At 39.6% G+C, this 19,878-nt stretch overlaps 1 protein-coding gene across 1 annotated transcript in view; it reads right to left on the bottom strand.

Moving 5' to 3' along the window:
* The window catches only part of TAPT1 (transmembrane anterior posterior transformation 1), a 61,780-nt gene that overhangs the window by 23,209 nt on the left and 18,693 nt on the right, over window positions 1-19,878 (bottom strand). Inside the window, exons 3-4 of the mRNA XM_044767787.2 lie at window positions 12,352-12,470; window positions 1,166-1,328 (exon numbers count right to left, since the gene is read on the bottom strand). Coding sequence (XP_044623722.1) covers window positions 1,166-1,328; window positions 12,352-12,470 — 282 coding nt within the window. The remainder of the gene's footprint in view (window positions 1-1,165; window positions 1,329-12,351; window positions 12,471-19,878) is intronic.

Raw genomic sequence — 19,878 nt, 5'->3', positions numbered from 1 at the left:
CACCCACACTCCCTAAGAGGGAAGGCAGTAAAGGAGACTAGTAGGGCCCTGGTATGTAGAGCCACTCAAACAGCAGAAGGTGAGGAGAGGAGGCCTCGGCTTTTCTCTTGGTGAGAGGGCGGGGAGAGCAGGATGGCTACTGCGCTTCATAAACTGCACCCAGGCCCGCCGTCTGCATCCCACTTGATGGGGCAAAGCAAGTGTCCAGCAACAAGCCTACAGCAGGAAGCTGGGGGGGTTCAAACCATCTCGGTCGTGGACTGGGGAGTAGCCAGGATAGTTAGAGCTCCATGGCTCTGTAAAGAGATGGGAAGCGCTCATCTCCTACAGCGACGCAGCCTCAGAGCAGAAATCTGTCCACTCATTAGGAAAACTCCACTCGTGACTAACTGAAAAGACAGGGCAACCTCACTTGTGTCCCTAAAAAGTACTATAGGAAAACACAATTTGAATCTTAAAAGTTTATTACTTAACCTAGAGTAGCTTACCATTTAAAAACTTATGAAGATTCTGCCTATAAACCAAAGCACTTTTTTGCTTCATGTAATTGCTTATTTTTTGTATAAATGCGGACTTTCACAGTGACTGCTTTAAAGTGAGGTATACTGTATTAAAAATGTTAAGTACTTACAGAGATTGGGAAACTTACATTTACTTGCTCTATGTAAAAATTTCAAAACAATTTAAAATGTAAATCTACTGGAGCAAACACAGATAATCCTAACACATTCTTCATAATTTTTAAAGTTTTGGCAAAAAGCACACAGGGGTTTCCAATGAATTTGTGAAACAAACTTCCCTCCCATTTGACAATTTACGTTCTCAAGGGAGTCCCGGCTGGAAACATCCAGGCAGCAGGTGCCCATCTTCCCTTTTCAAGGACACATCACATCCTCAGGACCTGCGACTCTAAGTGTGTCCCAGGACCCACAGCACAGGCACCTCTGTTAGAAAGGCAGACTCTCCAGTCCCAGCCCAGACCCACTAAATCAGAATGTGCATTGTAACAAGGTCCTCAAGTGACGGTACGAAAACTAAAGGCCAGAAGCACTGTTACCAGAGCCGGTAGGAAAGTACTGTGTACTGGAAGCTGGCAGTTGTGTGCTGTCGCCCACGCCTGTGCAGGCTGGGAGCTGGACTTCCGGGCAGTCAGTGAGGGCCTCACCTCAAGCATGTTGTAGATGATGTAGAGCTTGATGACCGACTGCCCCCGTATCAGGTGATACATCATGGAGTAGTCGACATAGTGCATCATGAAATAGCAGATGACCAAAATGACGCCCTTCAAAATGTCACACACCTGGGCAGGCTGGAGCAAACGTCTGTCCCTGAAACATATAAGAAGGAATAAAAATATGAGTTTTATTTAATATGTTCCCCCAAATAAATCATCTTTACTGGACATACACTGGCATATAAAGCTAATGAGAATTAGGCTGATCTTTTAAAAACTTCAAACTAACAAAGGAAGTTACACTGACTGACACTCAACAATGTGCAATTTCCTGCCCAAGTTCAGACTATGAAGATGTTCAACCAGAACGGCTATTAGAAGTGGGCAGCCTCACCAAGTGAACACCGAGGGCAGGCATCTGCTGAGAGGGCTTTACAGCAGTGAGTGGACTGCCATGGTTATGACACAAGCCTCCACCCCTCACAAAGCCCTACAGCACGCTGGATCAGCCCTCTTCACACAATGTTAGCATTCTACGCACACTGCTTTGTACGTGTAGTTTTTATTTAACAGCATAACAGATTCTTCCATATGGGGTTCTTAAGGAACTCATATTTCTATGGCAGTGTAGTGTTCCACTGTGTGGATGCACCATAATTTATTTAATATATCACTGACAGATTTCTAAGTCTTTTGCAACTATAAACCATAATGCAATGTATATGTCATGGTTCACATATGACAGTGTATCTGTAGAATAAATTCCTAAAATTGAAATTTCAACGTTATGTTCGCTCGACATTTGATAGAAGCAGGTGAACTGCCCTCTGTAAGAGTTGTATCAATTTATACTTCCACTGGAAAAGCATGAGAAAGCCTGCAGCCCACGTGCAAGGATTCAGTGTTTGATCAACTTGTGGATCTTTGCCAATCCCTGGATCTGGTGAAAAATGGTATCTAGTACAGTTTCAATGTTAATTTCTCTCATCGGGAGACTGACATCTTTATATATTTAAGTTATTTATATTTTCCATGAATACTCTCCACAATCTTTTTCTTACTGGTTTGTAGGATAGCTTTTATATTACAGAAGTTAGTCCTCTGTGACATGAGCTGAAAATAGTTTTTTCCTAATTAATGTGAGAGGAATCATTCCTTACTTCTGAGGTCAGAGCATTAAGAGCTAAATCTAAATTATGAACGGGAACATCTTACTAACACAGCAAAACTACACGAGAAAAGAAGAAATTTAAGATTTCTTTCACTAGATACAAAATTACTGTGACAAGAATGGGAAAGATGCTCTAAGTCTACTGCAGGCTGACTCCTCAGGACAAAAATGGTCAGTCTCCTCTTCTGGCAGCTGTTATGTATAGTATAATCAATAAAAAGCCTCAAGTGTTTTCATTAGGAGCTGCAGAATCTCTTCATTTCCACCTTCGTGACAACATTCTAGCAGATACCTCAGGGGTGACCTCAGTTTCCAGCTGGCCATCAGCCTTCTGATCTACTTATTTGGTATTCCTTGGCTACCTATTCACTGGAGCTCTCTCTAATCCTAGTCCACATTCAATGGGCTCTTTCTGTCCAAAGACCCTTGTAGAGTTCAACAAGAAATCTGTAAGTTTTCCAAACGGCCACCTGGAACGGTCTTTTACAAGATAAGGATGATGCACGCAGTGCCCATTCTGTGAGCAGTTGATAAAGAACCTCACTGTTGTTTTCTACAATGCACACTGCACATGGTTTCAGCCAGGGATGAATGTGATCTGTTTACAGAGAGAATATGGGATATTCGCAAGTCCTGAAAAGAGGCAAGTTCTGTGAAGACTGTGTTCCAGGAAGGACTAGAAGTAGATGGGAAGACACTGGGCTGAAGAAATGAGCCCAAATGGAGACACTGGTCAGAATCTTCTAAGTCAGACTACATCTCTTGAGACAGGCATAATAAACTGAGCGAAATTACTCTCAGCAGTTAAAGCTGAAGTTTTGGGCAAAACTGCATCAAGGATAAAGCTGATCAATCTCTACCCTCACTTCTCTGCCCCTTTCTTTTCTCCAGGCCGTTTGTCTCTCCCAAGCAAACTCTGGCCCTCTTCTCCTCAGGGAACCCAGAGGAATCCTTATCTGTCATCTCCAACACCCAGCCCAGGACACAGACCGCTGCCCAGAGCTATCTGACTGTCAAGGGATTCCCTGCCCTGACACACACAAGACTAAAAACGGAAGAGGTATTATATTTGTCAAGAGTTGAAGGTAAACAAATTTTTAATTCAAACAATGAGACAAGGACATATCTTGAACACTCTCGGGCTCCTGGCCTATGTATGACTGTCTCCCCTGGGCTGGCCAGGGGACAAGCTGAAGCATCAGCCTGGAGGACTCCACCCAGCTGCTCCTCAGAAGTGCGGGCACAGCTGAGCGTACGCTGACAAGCACAAATCACAACGGTGTGGGCCTGTGCATTTGAGAACTAGAGGTCATGTTTTATGAGTTAAAGAAAATGATAGGAACGAAAACTAGGACGGTATTAATGAATTTGCATTGATTACCAAAATGATTTTGGTAACTAATTAAAGTAGAACACTAGACTGAGAGTTTTGGGTACTATATTGGCACCTAGTTAGCTAAGAGATCTCAGTCAAAGCAATTTTATTTAAGAGATAAAGGGCTTTTTAATATATATATATCCAATTGTGTTTCTTTATAAACATCTGCAACAAAGCAACGTGTTAGCATATCTATGGAGGAATATTATATTTAATACAAGCTATTGTTAGAAATTAGAGCTCTACCAAACATTGCAAATATATATCCCAAAATAACACAATACCACACACTTTAAACCAAAATCATAATAAATAAAACTTAAAAATTTAGCATAAACAACTTTAATTTAGCTTTATCTTGTGTAGGAATAAACCAGGTTGTAAAAACAACAGAAAAGTTAAAAAAAAAAACAGAAAAGTTGTAAAAACAACAGAAAATTTGTAGAAACACCCTATACTACAATCCACAGTTACTACGTGGCAGGCACCATTCTGGGCTCTTTGCATATATCCATTTTAGTTTTCACAATAATCCGATGAGGAAGGTACTATCCAGCCCAAGTTTACAGATGAGGCAAAGAGTAGCCAAGAACGTGCTTGCAACCTGTACAGTTAATAAGTTAAGAAACGGACAGCAGTTAAGAAGTGGGAGCAGGGACCTGAACCTTGGCACTCTGCTCCAGAACACATCTCTTCATTACCATCTATCTTTCTAGACTTTTCTCTAAAAGCACTTTTAAACTTACAGGAATCAACAATTCAGTACCTTTTATCTTTCAGCGTAATTTAATACTGTATAATTTATCACTGTACTGTCATCCTTCAGAAAAATTGTGCTAAAAACCAAGTATATCTATCATTTTTGCTCTTGATTTCTAAAAAGAGAAAAAACAGGACTATATTCCACTGGATCCACTGCTTTTTGTGCCTTTCCTTCTCTGGTGATAATCTTCCATTGCTAACATCATAATTGATTGCTACAGAGATGACTCTGATTTTCAAAACTAAGAAGTATTATTCAAATCAAAAATAAAAGCAGCAGAACTCTTAAGAAACAAGGGTCTTGTTTTCATATAAATGTCCCTGTTAATGAAAAAGAAAATTTGCAAAAATAAAAAATTGTTTCTAAGGTAGCATCTAAAAAGACATCTGTACATAGCATGGCCTCTCTGAATAAGATCTAACCTCAAAACAAGTTCACCTGGTTAAAACACCTTGAGCCAGTCCCAGTATTTGTTTCCTTCTCTGCTGGGATATTTTTAGATGGCTATCTGATAAGCATTTCAAACCCCATAAGAAGCTTATCCACAGCTCTGCTAATCAACTCTGAATTGGCCTTTGAACAATACTTTCAGCCCGAAATTCTTCCTTATAAACACCTGCTAAATAGCAGTTACCGGCAATTCATCTTGCAAATACTGAAAATTCCAAACGAACGCATAAATAAGTGGAGTAAACTGCTGGACAAAGTGAAAACCCACTAATCTAATGTACAGGTTGGCTGCGAGTTAGGCAAGACAAGTAGGATTAAACAAGATATTCAACAGAACTTAAAAATTTTTTAAATTTTCAAGTTAAACTAATCTTAGATAACCTAAATTTTCTATATTTCTAAATTTTCTCTTTTACTCATTCAAATACTTCCATTGGATTTTAAACAATTATCAATTAAAGTGTTTCAGTTGTTTCAAAGGGCTTGTAGATTTATGGCTCAGAATGATATAATAGACAAAGATGATCAAGGGTAGGCTTTTTCCTCCTCTCTTTAGGAGAAGATAATATACTAAGATTAAAGTAAAAACTAGCAGCAGACAGAAAGATCAGGAAGGAAAAGGAAGCAAGAGGAATGGGATAATCTCTGCCTAGTTAAATGTAAAATATTAAATAAGGTTCTCATTTTTGAAACAAAAATCTTTTTATAATTTTTAAGCAAATTTAAATAAAATGGATTAAGATGTTTTCACTCAATTACAAAACTGAAATTTTTAAATCTTAACTTTTTGTAACATACGGTAGAAAGATAATTACTACATGCTTAAACTGATTAAAGTTTTCCTTGGGCTTTAAAATAATTTCAGACTATCCTAGGAAAACATAACTGGTTTTATACAGCTATGTTCAGTGTTTGGAGCGATGCAAAATAAAAACTGCTTATATGGAAGGAACTAGGCTCAGGTGACCGCTGAGGCGTCGGGGATGAAGTATTTGCTGTTAAGTCTAAACCAACACGTATAATTAAAGATCATTTTGTTGAGTGACTTTGCTATGTTAGGGGAGATCACGGTCAAATCTTGCGTAATTGTAAACTAAGTTTTACGACCACATAAGGATAGGGAACCACATTTTCTTCCGCATGTGTCCGTCCCCAAATGGTTATGTCTGCCTATGCTGTTTTGTTTTGTTATTTGTTTCATTATAATTAATATTCATTTGTACTGATGTCAATTTCGCCAAGCGTATAGAAGGAAAAATCAGGGTTTACTCACCACAAGGAGTCCCTGTGACACCACATTCCACTCTATAAAGGAAGTGAAAGTGCTCCTCCCTTCGGTCTGATTTACGAGAGAGAAAGAAAGAGAGAAGGTTGTAATGTTGCTACGCTACTTAGAGCGTCATGGTGAGGAAACAGGGAAAACAAAACCTGAGGTTACAAAGACTTGCTAACAAAACAAATACACTGCCCTCTACAGATCAGCCACGAAGATCAGCCCTGGTATGAGGAAATAACAGACAGTTTGTTTCCCCAGAGAAAGTTACCAAGAGCTCTCCCTGCATGCATTACAGGGGTGGCCTTAACCACTTGGGGCAAAATTAAGGCTTACATCTAAAAAGAGAAAAGTCTATTTTGTGTGCGTCTGTGTGAAGTTAATTTTAAGTAAAATTATCTTGAAGGAGGTGAAGAATACAGAGGAAACCCAGCAGGTTAAGAAACTCTGAAGTATTTGAAATTCATAGTTCTTCTGTGAGACAAGAGTTCCTATGGGGTATTCTCCAAAAACAAAAAAACAAAAGAAGCCATCAACTCAAATAAGAATTATGCCTCAAACAGAGGTGAGAGATCAGAAAATTTGCTTGCACATATTTTATTTGCTCTAATAGTAAAAGAAAAATATTCCAGCATTTATTACTTAAATCTACTCTATACTTATTACTGTCTAAAATGTTTTAGGCAAAGTTTTTTTAAGAAAACTATCAGTTCTTGGTACTAAATAGTCTCGTTCTTCTCTATAATCTCCCTCAACTTTCGACTCAAACGTGACTATATTTCTAAAACACAAAATGAAGTCACAAGTTTGAGGAAGAAAAAGGATTCACGAAAACAGCAGGTAAGTTAAAAACAGTCATACAATTAGTTATTCTTTATTTATTCTTAAGTGAATTTGGAAAAATGATGTCTGATACCTCTTTAGCATACTAGAGAGCAGTCTACTTTTCTAAAAAATAAAATACTTTCCTTCTTCTAAGAAACACAGATACCTCTTATAATGAATCAAAACCATTCTGATTTCCACATCCTTGTCATTAAAAAAATTATCCTAATTCAAGAAGTTTCTCCAATGTTTTTCTAAAATGATACTACCCTGTCTGGGAAAAAGGGAAGAAAAACAGACATGAAACCACTTTTAAAGAATCTGGATGTGTTTATTTTAGTCTATGGCAAGATATTTTGGGGCAAAGATTTTTCAAGATTGTTAATTCATTAGCAATATTCTTCCTCTAAGTATTCTTGAGATTACTAAGGACAGATGTAACTTTTTATGGAAGCAGTGCATGCTTCGCAGACAACACACACACAACTACTGAGTCACGATAATTAACCTGCCAACATCTCAAAATGAACAATAATTAACAGGGTCAAAAGCTGGCAAAATGCCCGCCAGTGGAGCGATCGCAGTGAAGGCTGGGTTTCCTCAGCAGCTGCAGGACTGCCCTGGCCCTCAGCCTTAGGGAGAGATGGAAAGATGGAGAGTCTACCTAGTTGTCGGTACTGGCAAAAGACCAAAACCAAAACCAAAAACCATGGCAAGTTTGCAGAAGATTTAGAAATAGGTTCAAAGAATAATTCTAAAGCAGGAAATCTGTAAGGCTGTCAGCTTTCAAAAGCCTCTCACAAATGCTGTACCAGATATAACTCTGCAAGTTGAGGCAGCGAGAACACTAATATCAAACATGCGAAGAGGCAACACGACTGCTCTCCTGCTAATGTGACACTGAAACAAATGGCACCGGAGAGAGCAAAGAGTTACTGCTTTCATGGCGGCACCTTCATTACTTTGACAAATATCCCTTTTCTCCCTTTTTGGGAGTAATTTCAAAGAAGTAAGAAACTAGGAAGATAGCAACATTTTTTTTTTCAGAAATAGGACTGAAATACAGGAGTGTGAGTAAAAGAAAACAGAAAAAACAAAATGATCAACTTCTTTGCTGGTCTCTTTAATTTCTTCTTATCCCTTTGAAAAAAGTCAAGTCAGACTGAAGGAAAGAGCACTTTTTGCTTGCTGAAAAAGACGGAACATGATACAGCTATAGTCAAGACAAATAACCTTTAATGGAAGTAGAGAATGTGGAAGCTATAAGAAGGCAGAATTTTGCTATTTCTGAATAATAATTTTGTAAAAGTAAAATATATTTTTATATTCCTAAAGTATCTTAAAATATTAGACATAATATTAACAATCTTGTTAATACAATTTTTCATGTTATATTTCAAATTTCAACTATTTCAAATTTGGTGATTTTAAAAATATTGCTCAAAAAGATACTGTTTTCTAAATTGCTCAAAGAAAACATAAATTGCAACCCATATTATTACTCTCAGCACAAATGACTCAATTTTGATAAAGAATACTCAAGGCACTAGGACAGCAAGGCAGTATTCTCATATTCTGTGTAATCTGGCCTACACTCATGCAGAGTATTTAAAATTGCTTAAGTTCTGTTATATAATTTTAACTGCATTTCACGTTTTATATATGTCATATATTTATTTGTGACAGCATAAAATGTAATTTCTCAGTTGACCCAAATCGCAGAAATCGTGTGCACAGGAATGCTTAACGGAGTCTTTATGCAGCATGTAACAAGCGGCCCTCTAGTGTCATTTTAGCTATAAACTCTTAAACACAGAACACATTTTATCTAATTTTAAAATGTGACTCGAATTAATTTAGATTGACTAGTATTTTATTAAAGTAATATACAAAAGCAATCATCTTTACTTTATATCTTAGAAGATCTAGAAAAGGTTGGCTCCAGGGACCATTAGCTACTCTCAATAAAGCAAATGGAGTAGAGGATTGAAGATTTCCCAGCTCCCTGAAACATCTCTTAGTTTTCAGAACGCACAGTCAAAGACTTCTCTAATGCTACTTTGGTGGCCTGCTTCCGCAAGTGACAAGGGACACACAGAAACGACACCATTCTAGATGCCTGTGCAATAAGATAGGTCTTCAAATAAAAGTCTAAAGAAAGAGGCCCGTGAGGAACACTGGCAAAGCACCACTGTGACTTACTCGGTGGACACCCACTGTAATAACACACCCAAGGAAGGAGCCACTCCAGAAGGGAGAGAGCTTTTAGGTGACATATCCTTTTAATATTTTATCTCATCATGCCAACAGCCACATAGAACACAATGTCTTTGAAAGCCATTCACTGAAAGGTGGCTAGAACACAAACTTGCCTCACACTGTTGATCAAAGAACAACTAAAAGTAATCTAGCTCATAGTGTACACGTGAACACCGCTCCATGGCATTAGTTATTTCACGCCAGGTAGTTTCACCAAACTATCCAAATTTCCATGTGTCATCCTTGTTAGGCAGTCACACATGAAGATTTATATTTAGTAGTTTTATTAGATTTTCTTTTTCTGGTCTTCTGAAAAGATAACTGAAAAAACAGCGATTTTATTGACCTCCCAATAATGATAAAAGAAAATAGTACAGGGGCTGACCCCGTGGCCAAGTGGTTAAGTTCGCGCACTCCGGCAGGTGGCCCCGTGTTTCGTTGGTTTGAATCCTGGGCACGGACATGGCACTACTCATCAAACCACGCTGAGGCAGCGTCCCACATGCCACAACTAGAAGGACCCACAACGAAGAATATACAACTATGTACTGGGGGGCTTTGGGGAGAAAAAGGAAAAAATAAAATCTTATATAAAAAAAAGAAAATAGTACAGTCATGTGTGGCTTACCAACAGGGATATGTTCTGAGAAATGCACCATGAAATAATTTGGTTATGCGAACATCAGAGTGCACTTACACCAATCTACACGGTACAGCCTGCTACACACCTAGGCTACGTGGTACTAATCTCACTGGACCACTGTCGCACACACAGTTCGCGCTGACTGAAAAGTCACTGTGCAGAGCACGACTGTCCATGACGTTAGGCTTTGTTACTATTAACATACTGTGCTACAGATGCCCGCCAGGTGGCGCAGCGGTTAAGTTCGCACATTCTGCTTCGCTGGCCTGGGGTTTGCCAGGTCAGATCCAGGGTGCAGACCCAGGCACCGCTTGTTAGGCCATGCTGTGGCAGGTGTCCCACATATAACGGAGGGGAAGATGGGCATGAATGTTAGCTCAGGGTTAATCTTCCTCAAAAAAACAAAACAAAACAAAACTATGCTACAAATGTCTTTAAAAAGGTTTATTAATAAGAATAAAGGCTTCTTAAAAACTCTCCCAAAGGTATAAAGGATGTACCTGAATATCTTAAAGCTGATGGTTAAATTCCTAAAAAGATCCTCCTATTTGATTAACACGTAATTAATAAAATATGAAACATAATTTTCTCAGTCTGGAAGGTGAGGTTACAGAATGTAAAGTATCACATATAACAACAATGTGATCTTACTTCTAATTGTTTTACCCTATGCAATCTTGCAAAAAAGAATTTTTACTCTTTTCACAATATGATCATGATCAATAAATTCTAATATAAACTGGAAGAATTTCTTCCTTTATTAAAACTGATTAAGGCTCCTTTTTAAAGGGACTCGTGTTTATTCAGTGCTTACTAAACATTAAGTATATGCTCATTTACTACTTTAAAGAGAATCTTTTAGTCTTTAAAAGAAAAAAACTCAATATATAATTCTGTATATTGACCAATAATTTTGTAACTCAGTTTCCATAGTGAAGTTATTGATAATAATTTCGTTAATTATATATTTTCTATGCTATGGAATAGTCACCTACTTTACAGTTAAATGAAGTTTCACATATTATTGTCCAGTTCAGAATTTTAAAACTTTCCAGAATGAAACGTATTTAGAAAAGTGATGCATGTTAGAAATGTCACTTGGGCAACTATGCTAAGAACTACATAAGAATGTCATAGAGAGAATGACTAGACTGAGTCATTACTATTCAATACTAAATTACTATTTAGCATTGTACTATTACTAAACTACTATTCAATCTAAATTAATGACTCTGTGTAGTCATTCTATGACATGTTGACATAACTGTACAAAGAAAGAAAACAGTAAAATCCAAACTACTTCTGACCTCAAAACCAACAGAGCACTAAAATTCATGTAAGCTTAACATTTTCACCTTACTCTTCCTAGTCTTGGTAGAGAAGAAAGGGAAGGAAACTAATATTGTTCTGGTCTATTATGAACCAGGCACCATGCTGGGCATTCTTTCTACATCTCCCAATCTTTGTGGTACAAGATGCTGGGCTCTCAATATCCCCTTTATCTGATGGGGAAACAGGCTTAGAGGAGTTAGGTGGTTGACCACAACTCACCAGCTAATTGCTGTTGGGTTGGACGGACTAATCCTTCCCACTAGACAATGGTCTTTGAGAGTTTCTGCTCCCACAAATCAGAGGGAGTCCCACTTGTCATTGGTAACTAAGGCTCCTAGGCCACTAAGACAGTGACTCTCAAATGGGATGGAGGAGGAACCCCTATAGTAAGAGCTCTTTAGGAGATTCTGATATCACCGCCCCAACTCCGTCCCCACCTTACAGATGATGCCCAGGAGGCCAAGGGACTTCAAGAAAACAAAGGCACAGGGCAAGGTAGCAGAGAGGCAAGGAGGCCCTTGACTCTCGTCCTCGCCCCATTCTTCTCTCCTATACAGCCTCTTGCATTCTTTTTTTTTTTTTAAAGATTTTATTTTTTTCCTTTTTCTCCCCAAAGCCCCCCAGTACATAGTTGTATATTCTTCGTTGTGGGTCCTTCTAGTTGTGGCATGTGGGACGCTGCCTCAGCATGGTTTGATGAGCAGTGCCATGTCCGTGCCCAGGATTTGAACCAACGAAACACTGGGCCGCCTGCAGCGGAGCGCGCGAACTTTAACCACTCAGCCACGGGGCCAGCCCCAGCCTCTTGCATTCTTAACTTTATTTTACTGGCCAAAGCAAAGTTCTGGTTCAAAAACATTCAGAAAAAAATATGCACATAAAAAGTATAAATATTATATAAACATATTATGTATATTCATTAAAAAGATAAACAGGTTTAGTTTATGCATTAAGGGCCAAAGTGTGAAATGAAACTGTATGAATTATCCCTATCTGCAGAACCTATCCAAGTGATTATTTAGTTTAACTACAAGGAGTAAAAGTAATTTAAACATTTAAAATAGTTCATGATTTTAAACTTACCTGAAGCCATAGCAAGGCAGGGTGAAGAGCCTGAACAGTGCCAGGAAAACTCTTAAAGGAAGCAGGGTGAACACATACAGAAATGCATCCAGGCACAGAAAGATTCCAAAAACCATGAGCTGGATTTTAAAAGGAGAGAAGAAAACAAAACAAAAATAAAATAAATATTTTTTAAATAACTGTAAATTAAAATTTCAAACAGTCAAGGAATTTCTAAATGTTGTGGGAAATTCATTTCTCATAACTTAGCTACAAAAATAAGAAGTTAACAGTTCTACTTGTGTATATGAGACATATTTTAATGAAAAATCCTTTTTTAAAGTACAAGTTTGTAGTTCTTCTCCCAGAGCCTCTGGTTTACCACCTACAGAAGGCAATTACTCAAAAGACAAGTTGCCCTTGACCAGAGCTATGAAACATCTCATGTGGCTTTCTGGGTACTTCCTTAAACTTTAAAGATATTACAGAAAACCTTTCAGATAAAGCTTTTTAACCCTCATTTTACTCTTCATAATTTTGCTGTTACCTGTTCATCAGACTGTTTCATGGATGGGAAAGACTATAATACATATTGACAAAATATTGTTTCTTTATGTTAAAAATTCGTAAAGTGTCTATTCATTTTAACACAACTTCATGTGCACTTGAACTTGCTGTACTCAGAAGGTATTACTCTTAGTTGAGGAGTAACTGCTGATGTTTGTATCTCTCCCCCTTTCTTGCGTACTTGCCACATCCTTCCCATTTTTGCGTAACATTATACATTTTCACCCATTAAATTTAAGACTGTATTTCACAGAAGGAGGGTGAAGTCTTTTGAAGGCTTGGAGAAGGAGTCACACCCAGGCCACCAAACCCTGCTATTGTAAGAGCAGTGACTTTCTGCATGTCTGACACCCAAACATGGTACCATATATATGCCCTCACACGTAACATTCCATGTGTCCTTAGTCAACAAATTGACCTACATAAACATGGGAAGTAGCTAAAATCCACACTGCTACAGGCAGAATTACATTCCCCTCAAAAGTCACATGTTGAAAGCTTAACCCCTAGTACCTCAGAATGTGACTGTATCCGGAGATGGGGTCTTTAAAGAATTAAGTTAAAATGAAGTCATTAGGATGGGCCTTAAGCCAATGTGACTGGTATCCTGAAAAGAAGAGGAAATTACAGATGCACACAGAGGGAAGACAACACAACAACACAGGGAGACAACGGCCATCTACGAGCCAAGAAGAGAGGCCTCAGAAGAAATCAACCCTGCTGACACCTCCATCTGGGACTTCCAGCCTCCAGAACTGTGAGAAAACAAATTTCTGTTGTTTAAGTCACCCAGTCTGTGGTACTTTGTTACAGCAGCCCCAGCAGACTAATACACACCTTTAAAAGAAAGGACACATTTTCTCAAAGAAAAAAAATATATATATGTATATCTCTATGTACCAGGTTTCTTAATCAGAATATAGAGAGCCTAATAGTTTTGCTTTTTTTTTTTTTTTTAACAATTTAGACTTAGGCACAACAGTGGAAGTACAATGCTAAACTACAAAGTCATGTGCTGCAGACTACACTTTTTAGTCTTCCCTCCATGACAGTTGGTCAGTCAGCATGCTGTCTTTGTCGTCAGCACAGTCACAGTTTTGCAGCTGTTTCCTTGTTTTACACACAAAGGAATGTTGTAGAAGACTGAACAAGTAAAGCTAGTGGTCTTCGTTACTCTCCTGTCACTGAGAATCCTTTCCCCGTTTGCTGCTGGGCTGCCTGTTACACTCCAAAGGCAGAGACTGCCAGAAACCCATAGTTCCCAAAAGGTATTTCAGTGTGTATGCATAAGGAGACAGCACACCGGGAAGGAGAGTGAGTGGCTGTTATTCCTGTGACCTTATACTGGAAATGAACACATTACTTGTTCATCTAACATCTGCTAAGTTGTTACTATGGGCCAAGTAACATGCTCAACCCAGTGGGCACAAAGCCAGGCAGGACACCAGGATGGGGTTCCTGCCCTCAGCAAGCTCATTCGTATTTTAGCAGAGAGACATTAGCATGTAGATAAAGGAGGTCACTGCAGCGGTTACAGTTGCTATGACAGAACTAAGTATACAGGGAACAGGGGAGCCCTGGAGAGAGAATGGCTAACCCAGCTTGGAGAGATTTAGAAAAGGCTCCATGGAAGAGAGATCCTTAGTGACATCTGAGGAGATGAGGGCTGTTGCCACATGGAGAGTGTGGACTGGGCAGAAGAAAGGGGGGGTGAGGGTGGGAGAGGGAAGGAAGCTCTCCAAGGGGAGGAAGCAAGAGCAGAGGAAGAGAGTAAATATGAAGACTAAATCTTTCTCTTAAAGAATAAAAGTATAGTCACCTTTCTTTGGCTTAGAAGAATCTGTATTAGTACCATTTATTGTAAACAACAGTAGCAAAAGTCTAATGGCCTTCCCCTTCACATTTTAAACCAGCCCCATAAACTCAATGGGCAAGCAATAATCTACCGCAAGCTGACCATGTAATGAGGACCTGGAGCTGTCAATACAATAGATCTCAACGTTAAAATGGAAGGAAAGCAAGTGGCTGTGATACAAAGAGATGTCAACAGAGTGGAAAGAAAGCATTCACATATGTGCCAACACACAATACATAAGAAAAGCCTTTCAGGGTTTGGAAATGTGGAGAAGTGAGCCAACTACAGTTCCTATTGTTCAGATGTTATGCATTCCCATAAAGTACAGCATCCTTTTAAATGCTTTACAAACGAAAATGAGAAAATTTCCTTAAAAAGTCAACACAACGTAACCCTGAAAACATTCATCCCTGAAGGAGGTAAAGAAACCCATGCTGGGCTTAGTGTGAGCCTGGCCCCCTACTGATGCTACAGGGCATACTCATTTAATTTACCTGGTGACCCAGAAGTCTGAAGGGGCTGTGAAAGAATGTCTCCTGCGTTCTCGGTCTTCCAGGTGAGGCGGTAACTGCTACTACCTAATCCTCCAACAGCTCTCTGAGGGAGCGATTGTCACCCCTGCCTGACACACAAGAAACCACAGCTCTGGCAGCTGAAGGCCTGCCCAAGGCTGTGGGGCAGAGCAAGGGAACTGGCGTTCCAGCCTGAGTCTGTCTGGTCCAAGGCCCTCCACTCTCTTTGAAGCAATTTGAGCAGAGCAAAAAGAACTTACTCACTATTTTTAATAGGCATAGGGGTTAAAGTAATTTTCTTTGTGCTAACTCATCTTTTGCCAATTTGCCTAGTGTCATAAAGATTGTAGAAATAATAGGCACTTAATGAATCAAACTTACGAAAGGCATGAAAATTTCACATATTTAGATTTATTGCTAGCTTTGAAAATGTTATTAAGAATTAAAAGCTTTGAATAGTATATATTATTAATGAGAATAATGTGTACAAGTCATGCGCCACATAATGATGTTTCAGTCAACGATGGACCACATATACGACAGCGGTCCCATAAGATTAGTACTATATAGCCCAGGTGTGCAATAGACTATACCATCCAGGTTCGTGTAAGTGTACTCTATGATGTTCACACAACTACGAAATCACCTAACAATATTATTTCTCAGGACGCATGCCCGTCATTAAGTGACCCATGCCTGTACTTTCACACTTTCAGTTAGCTTGCATGGCATCTTCATAAAATAGGCAATTACTACTTCCTTTTTATTTGGACCAAATAACCATAAAGTATTCAAGCAGTCTTAAGTAATGTCTAATGAAAATTTCCCCTGAAATACACAAGGTGTGACTATAAAGTAAAGAAGTCAGTGTCATGTGCTACTCTGTTTCCCTTTTGAGAAATACAAAAAATCTCCTGCTTTCCTTTAAATGCCACTTGAAATCCTAAAATCTATACAATTGTAGCCAAAATTAAAGAAGCACGATGCTTTTGGAACATGCCTCTCTAAATCATAGGTGAAAATCTATCCTACTAGTTGACAGTCATGCCTTGTGCATAGGATCCTTGTCACTCTCATCCCATTTCTCTCTCCTCTAGTACTGCCACTCCAGTCCCACCTCACTTTATCCACTTTGTAGATCGTGGTATCTCACCCTCACGGAGAAGCCCTTATAATGAACATACCATCTTTTGAACCAGCAATTACATAAATAAAAAAAAAGCAGAAAACCAAAATATGGCAAAGACAAAAACATAATGAAAATGCTTTACTGCATTTTTTGCATACACTGCAGACAGTGAAATCATACACTGCAGTTTTTGGCTTTTACCTCTTTTCCATTCTGTTCTTTTTCCTGGGGATGGAAGACAAAATGCTACACAAGGTGTTCTGTGAAATCTTTCCAGGGCTAACTCATTCTTTGATTCCTTCCTCCTTCTCTCTCTTCACCAGGCGTCTGTTCTATACTCTAGCGTGCCAGAGACTGCAACAGCTGGATAAAATTTATGTTCACTGTTTTAAGAAGTCAAAGTCTTTCAAAGGAGCTTAATGCCCAAAGAAGAGGATTCAAATTCTGACCACGGCCCACAGTTAGAAATACACTTTACATTGCCACTCACACACACACATTCACACATTCACAGACACACTCCAAAACCCACCAGAAAAGTTTCACCCAAATAATACTGTTACTCTATGAAATACAGGGTGATATTTCTACTTGCCTTTTACAAAGCAGTTGTGGTCTCACTAAACTCACGACCCACTAAAGGGTAGTAACTCACTGTCTGAAAAACAGGTTCCCAGACAGGCAGGCTGGTTGGAACTTACCAGGCAGTGAAGACAGTTCCAAGTGGCTACCGGGAGCTCTGCAGAGAGTTGAAACAGACCGGGAAGGTCTTTGTACAAACAGGAATGAAAAGCAGAGACACAAACTGCAGATACTCAACTTAAAAATATTTCTCTTACTGCCACAACTAGAAGGACCTGCAACTAGGATATACAACTATGTGCCAGGGGGATTTGGGGAGATAAAGCAGGAAGCAAAAAAATCTGTTAAAAAAAATATTTATTTCTCTTAAAATTCAGAGTAATGACGTATAAAAACTTACACAGAAAGATAATTATCTCAAAATAATCTGCTTAATTATGAGGTAAATCTTGCGATTCTTCTTTGGAATAAAAAATACAACTATAAGGGAAAATGATCAAAGACAGAAACATTCGCTGGCCTTTCTGCCTCCTTGGAGATCTTGCCTGGAAGGACTTGGAAGCACTCTGCAGTCCCTGGACAACACAGCAGGCACTGGCCGGGTGCTGTGCGCGGGGCCTGTGCATGCGCCCTCAGTCCATCTTCACTTCCACTCTGAGAGGTGGGTGCCGCCACCCTACCCCTCTGCAGTGTGAGTCAGGAGCCTACCCAGTGTGTGAGCAGGAGAGGCAGGGATAGACTTCAGCCAGTCTGCAGAAGACTTGGCTTCGAATACTGAAGCACTGTTTCCAGTAATGACACTTGTCACTCACCCCTCCAGCCTCAACCTTGGTACTGGATTTGGCCTTATGTATATATATGAGAAAAAAAAAAGAGATTTAACATACGTTTTTAACATCTGAACTTTCAATGTTAAGAAAACTATGAAATGGTAATGGTTCTGTAACACTGTCAGTCAACAAAACATCACAAGCTAGTGAAAATTTACGCAACCAGCTCTCACCACATTCACCTTGAACCTACTAATATTGCTCTTCATCATTTGAAAAATACTAGCCTCGAAAGAAATAAACAAATAAAAATGCCAGCCTCTCTGCGGAGAATGGAGCAGGGTTTTCCTAACCTTTTTAAAATCTGTTTGTCTTTTTGAAAAAAATCTCCTGCCTTCCTTTTAATGCCATTTGAAATTCCAAAATAAATGAAATGTTATGGCTAAAATTAAAGTAGCACAATGATTCTGGAATATGCCTTTCTGAGTTACACAAAGCATCTTCTGGTAACTCTAAATACCATCTCCTCCACCTCGACTGCCAAACAGCAGCTGCTGGTCAAGGCTGCTGGTCTGGAGTGTTAGTCGGGAAGGAGGAGAAAAGCAGGAAGGAGTGTCTCCCTTTCCTGCCCCTGATCTCACTTTTTTTTCCAGGAGGAAAGCTAGCCCTGAGCTAAGACCTGTGCCAATCTTCCTCTATTGTATATGGCTTGATGAGTGGTGTAGGTCTGCACCCAGGACCCAAACTTGCACACCTGGGCCACCAAAGGAGAGCACACAGAACTTTAACCAGTCGGCCACTGGGCCAGCTCCTGGTCTCACTTTTTATAAAGCTCTGGGTCCACTCCTGTAAGAGCAAAGAGTGTTGTGCACAATTCTACACTGGGGGATAAAAGGTCATCAGGGAAGGACACTTTCCCCAGGGAATTCACAACCTACTGAGGTGGATACAGACTATGTGGTAAGTGCCGGATGACTGACATGCTGTGGAAGCATCAACAAAGAGCGTAGGTCTGTGTAAAGGGAGCAATGGCATTAAGGAATGTGCACCCAGGGGAGGGAGGAACAGAGTTAGCAAAGATCTCCCACAGAGGAGACAAGACAGGCACTAGATTTTGCTAGGCACAGTAAGGAGGAACAGAATTTCAAACAAAGAGAAAAACGTTCAGAGGTGCAATGTGAGTGGGAGGCTGTGTGGACAGAATGCAATCATTATGCAAGAGGGACAGAAATCATCTTCATTTAATTACTAAGGAGCACTAACTTTATCCTATGTTTGAGAAGTTCTCAAGAAACCCCCAGGCAGGGATCCACTATAAGCACAATGTCAAGGAAAATGGGTTACCAGTAAGAAAGTTTACAAACGACTGACTTTGAAAGCAATTACTGCTTCAAGTCATCCCTATCATACAATCACTTTTATTCATCTGAATTCAAAAATTCATACCCCCAGAAGTCTACACCCCAGAACATGGCGGACAAAGGGATTACCATGAGCCAAGTACTTTTACGATAGCTAAGGTTACAGAAACAGGTAACCACGGAAAACAAATAATCACAACATACACCTGACATATATTTAACACGAGGATTAAATTTCTTAAAGGGTAAAAAAATGAACTGAGGAATTTCACTTGCAGAAAGACTACGCACATGGAAAGGTCTTGAGATGTTCTTGCTTCTCTTATTTTTAATCCATGTTGAATATGGTTATATTCTAAGCACTTGACCCTTGAGGCAGGGACCACGACTTTCTATTTTACAAGGGACAAACAGGGTTGTGACGCACAGGCTGGGTGTGCCCTTGGGACCCTGTGGCCCATGTGAGAGCGGCGCTAAAGAACAGGGGCATTTGCAGCTGCTGCAGGCAAAGGGGACGTGCTGCAGGCTGCGGTCATACACCTTCTCGTTTCCATCTGCTTTTCAGGAGTGATCAGCAGCATTACAGCAGACTGAGAGTAAGCAGAGACGACAGTTAAGAAGGAGAATAAGAGACTGAGTGAGAGATCCCCATGGGTTGACAGAGCACAATGCAAAGAGAGGGGAAGAGAGAGATTTAAGATTATCCCCAAAGCTAATGTGACAGCAATAAGTTACTAATCCACAAAGATAAACAGAGCCCCACAGTGCCAAG

This window comes from Equus asinus, chromosome 3 (assembly GCF_041296235.1).
Source record: "Equus asinus isolate D_3611 breed Donkey chromosome 3, EquAss-T2T_v2, whole genome shotgun sequence".
In the NCBI taxonomy this organism is placed as follows: Eukaryota; Metazoa; Chordata; class Mammalia; order Perissodactyla; family Equidae; genus Equus; species Equus asinus.
The sequence above is the reverse complement of the archived record's forward strand: the minus strand, read 5'-3'. Positions and strand labels throughout refer to the sequence as shown.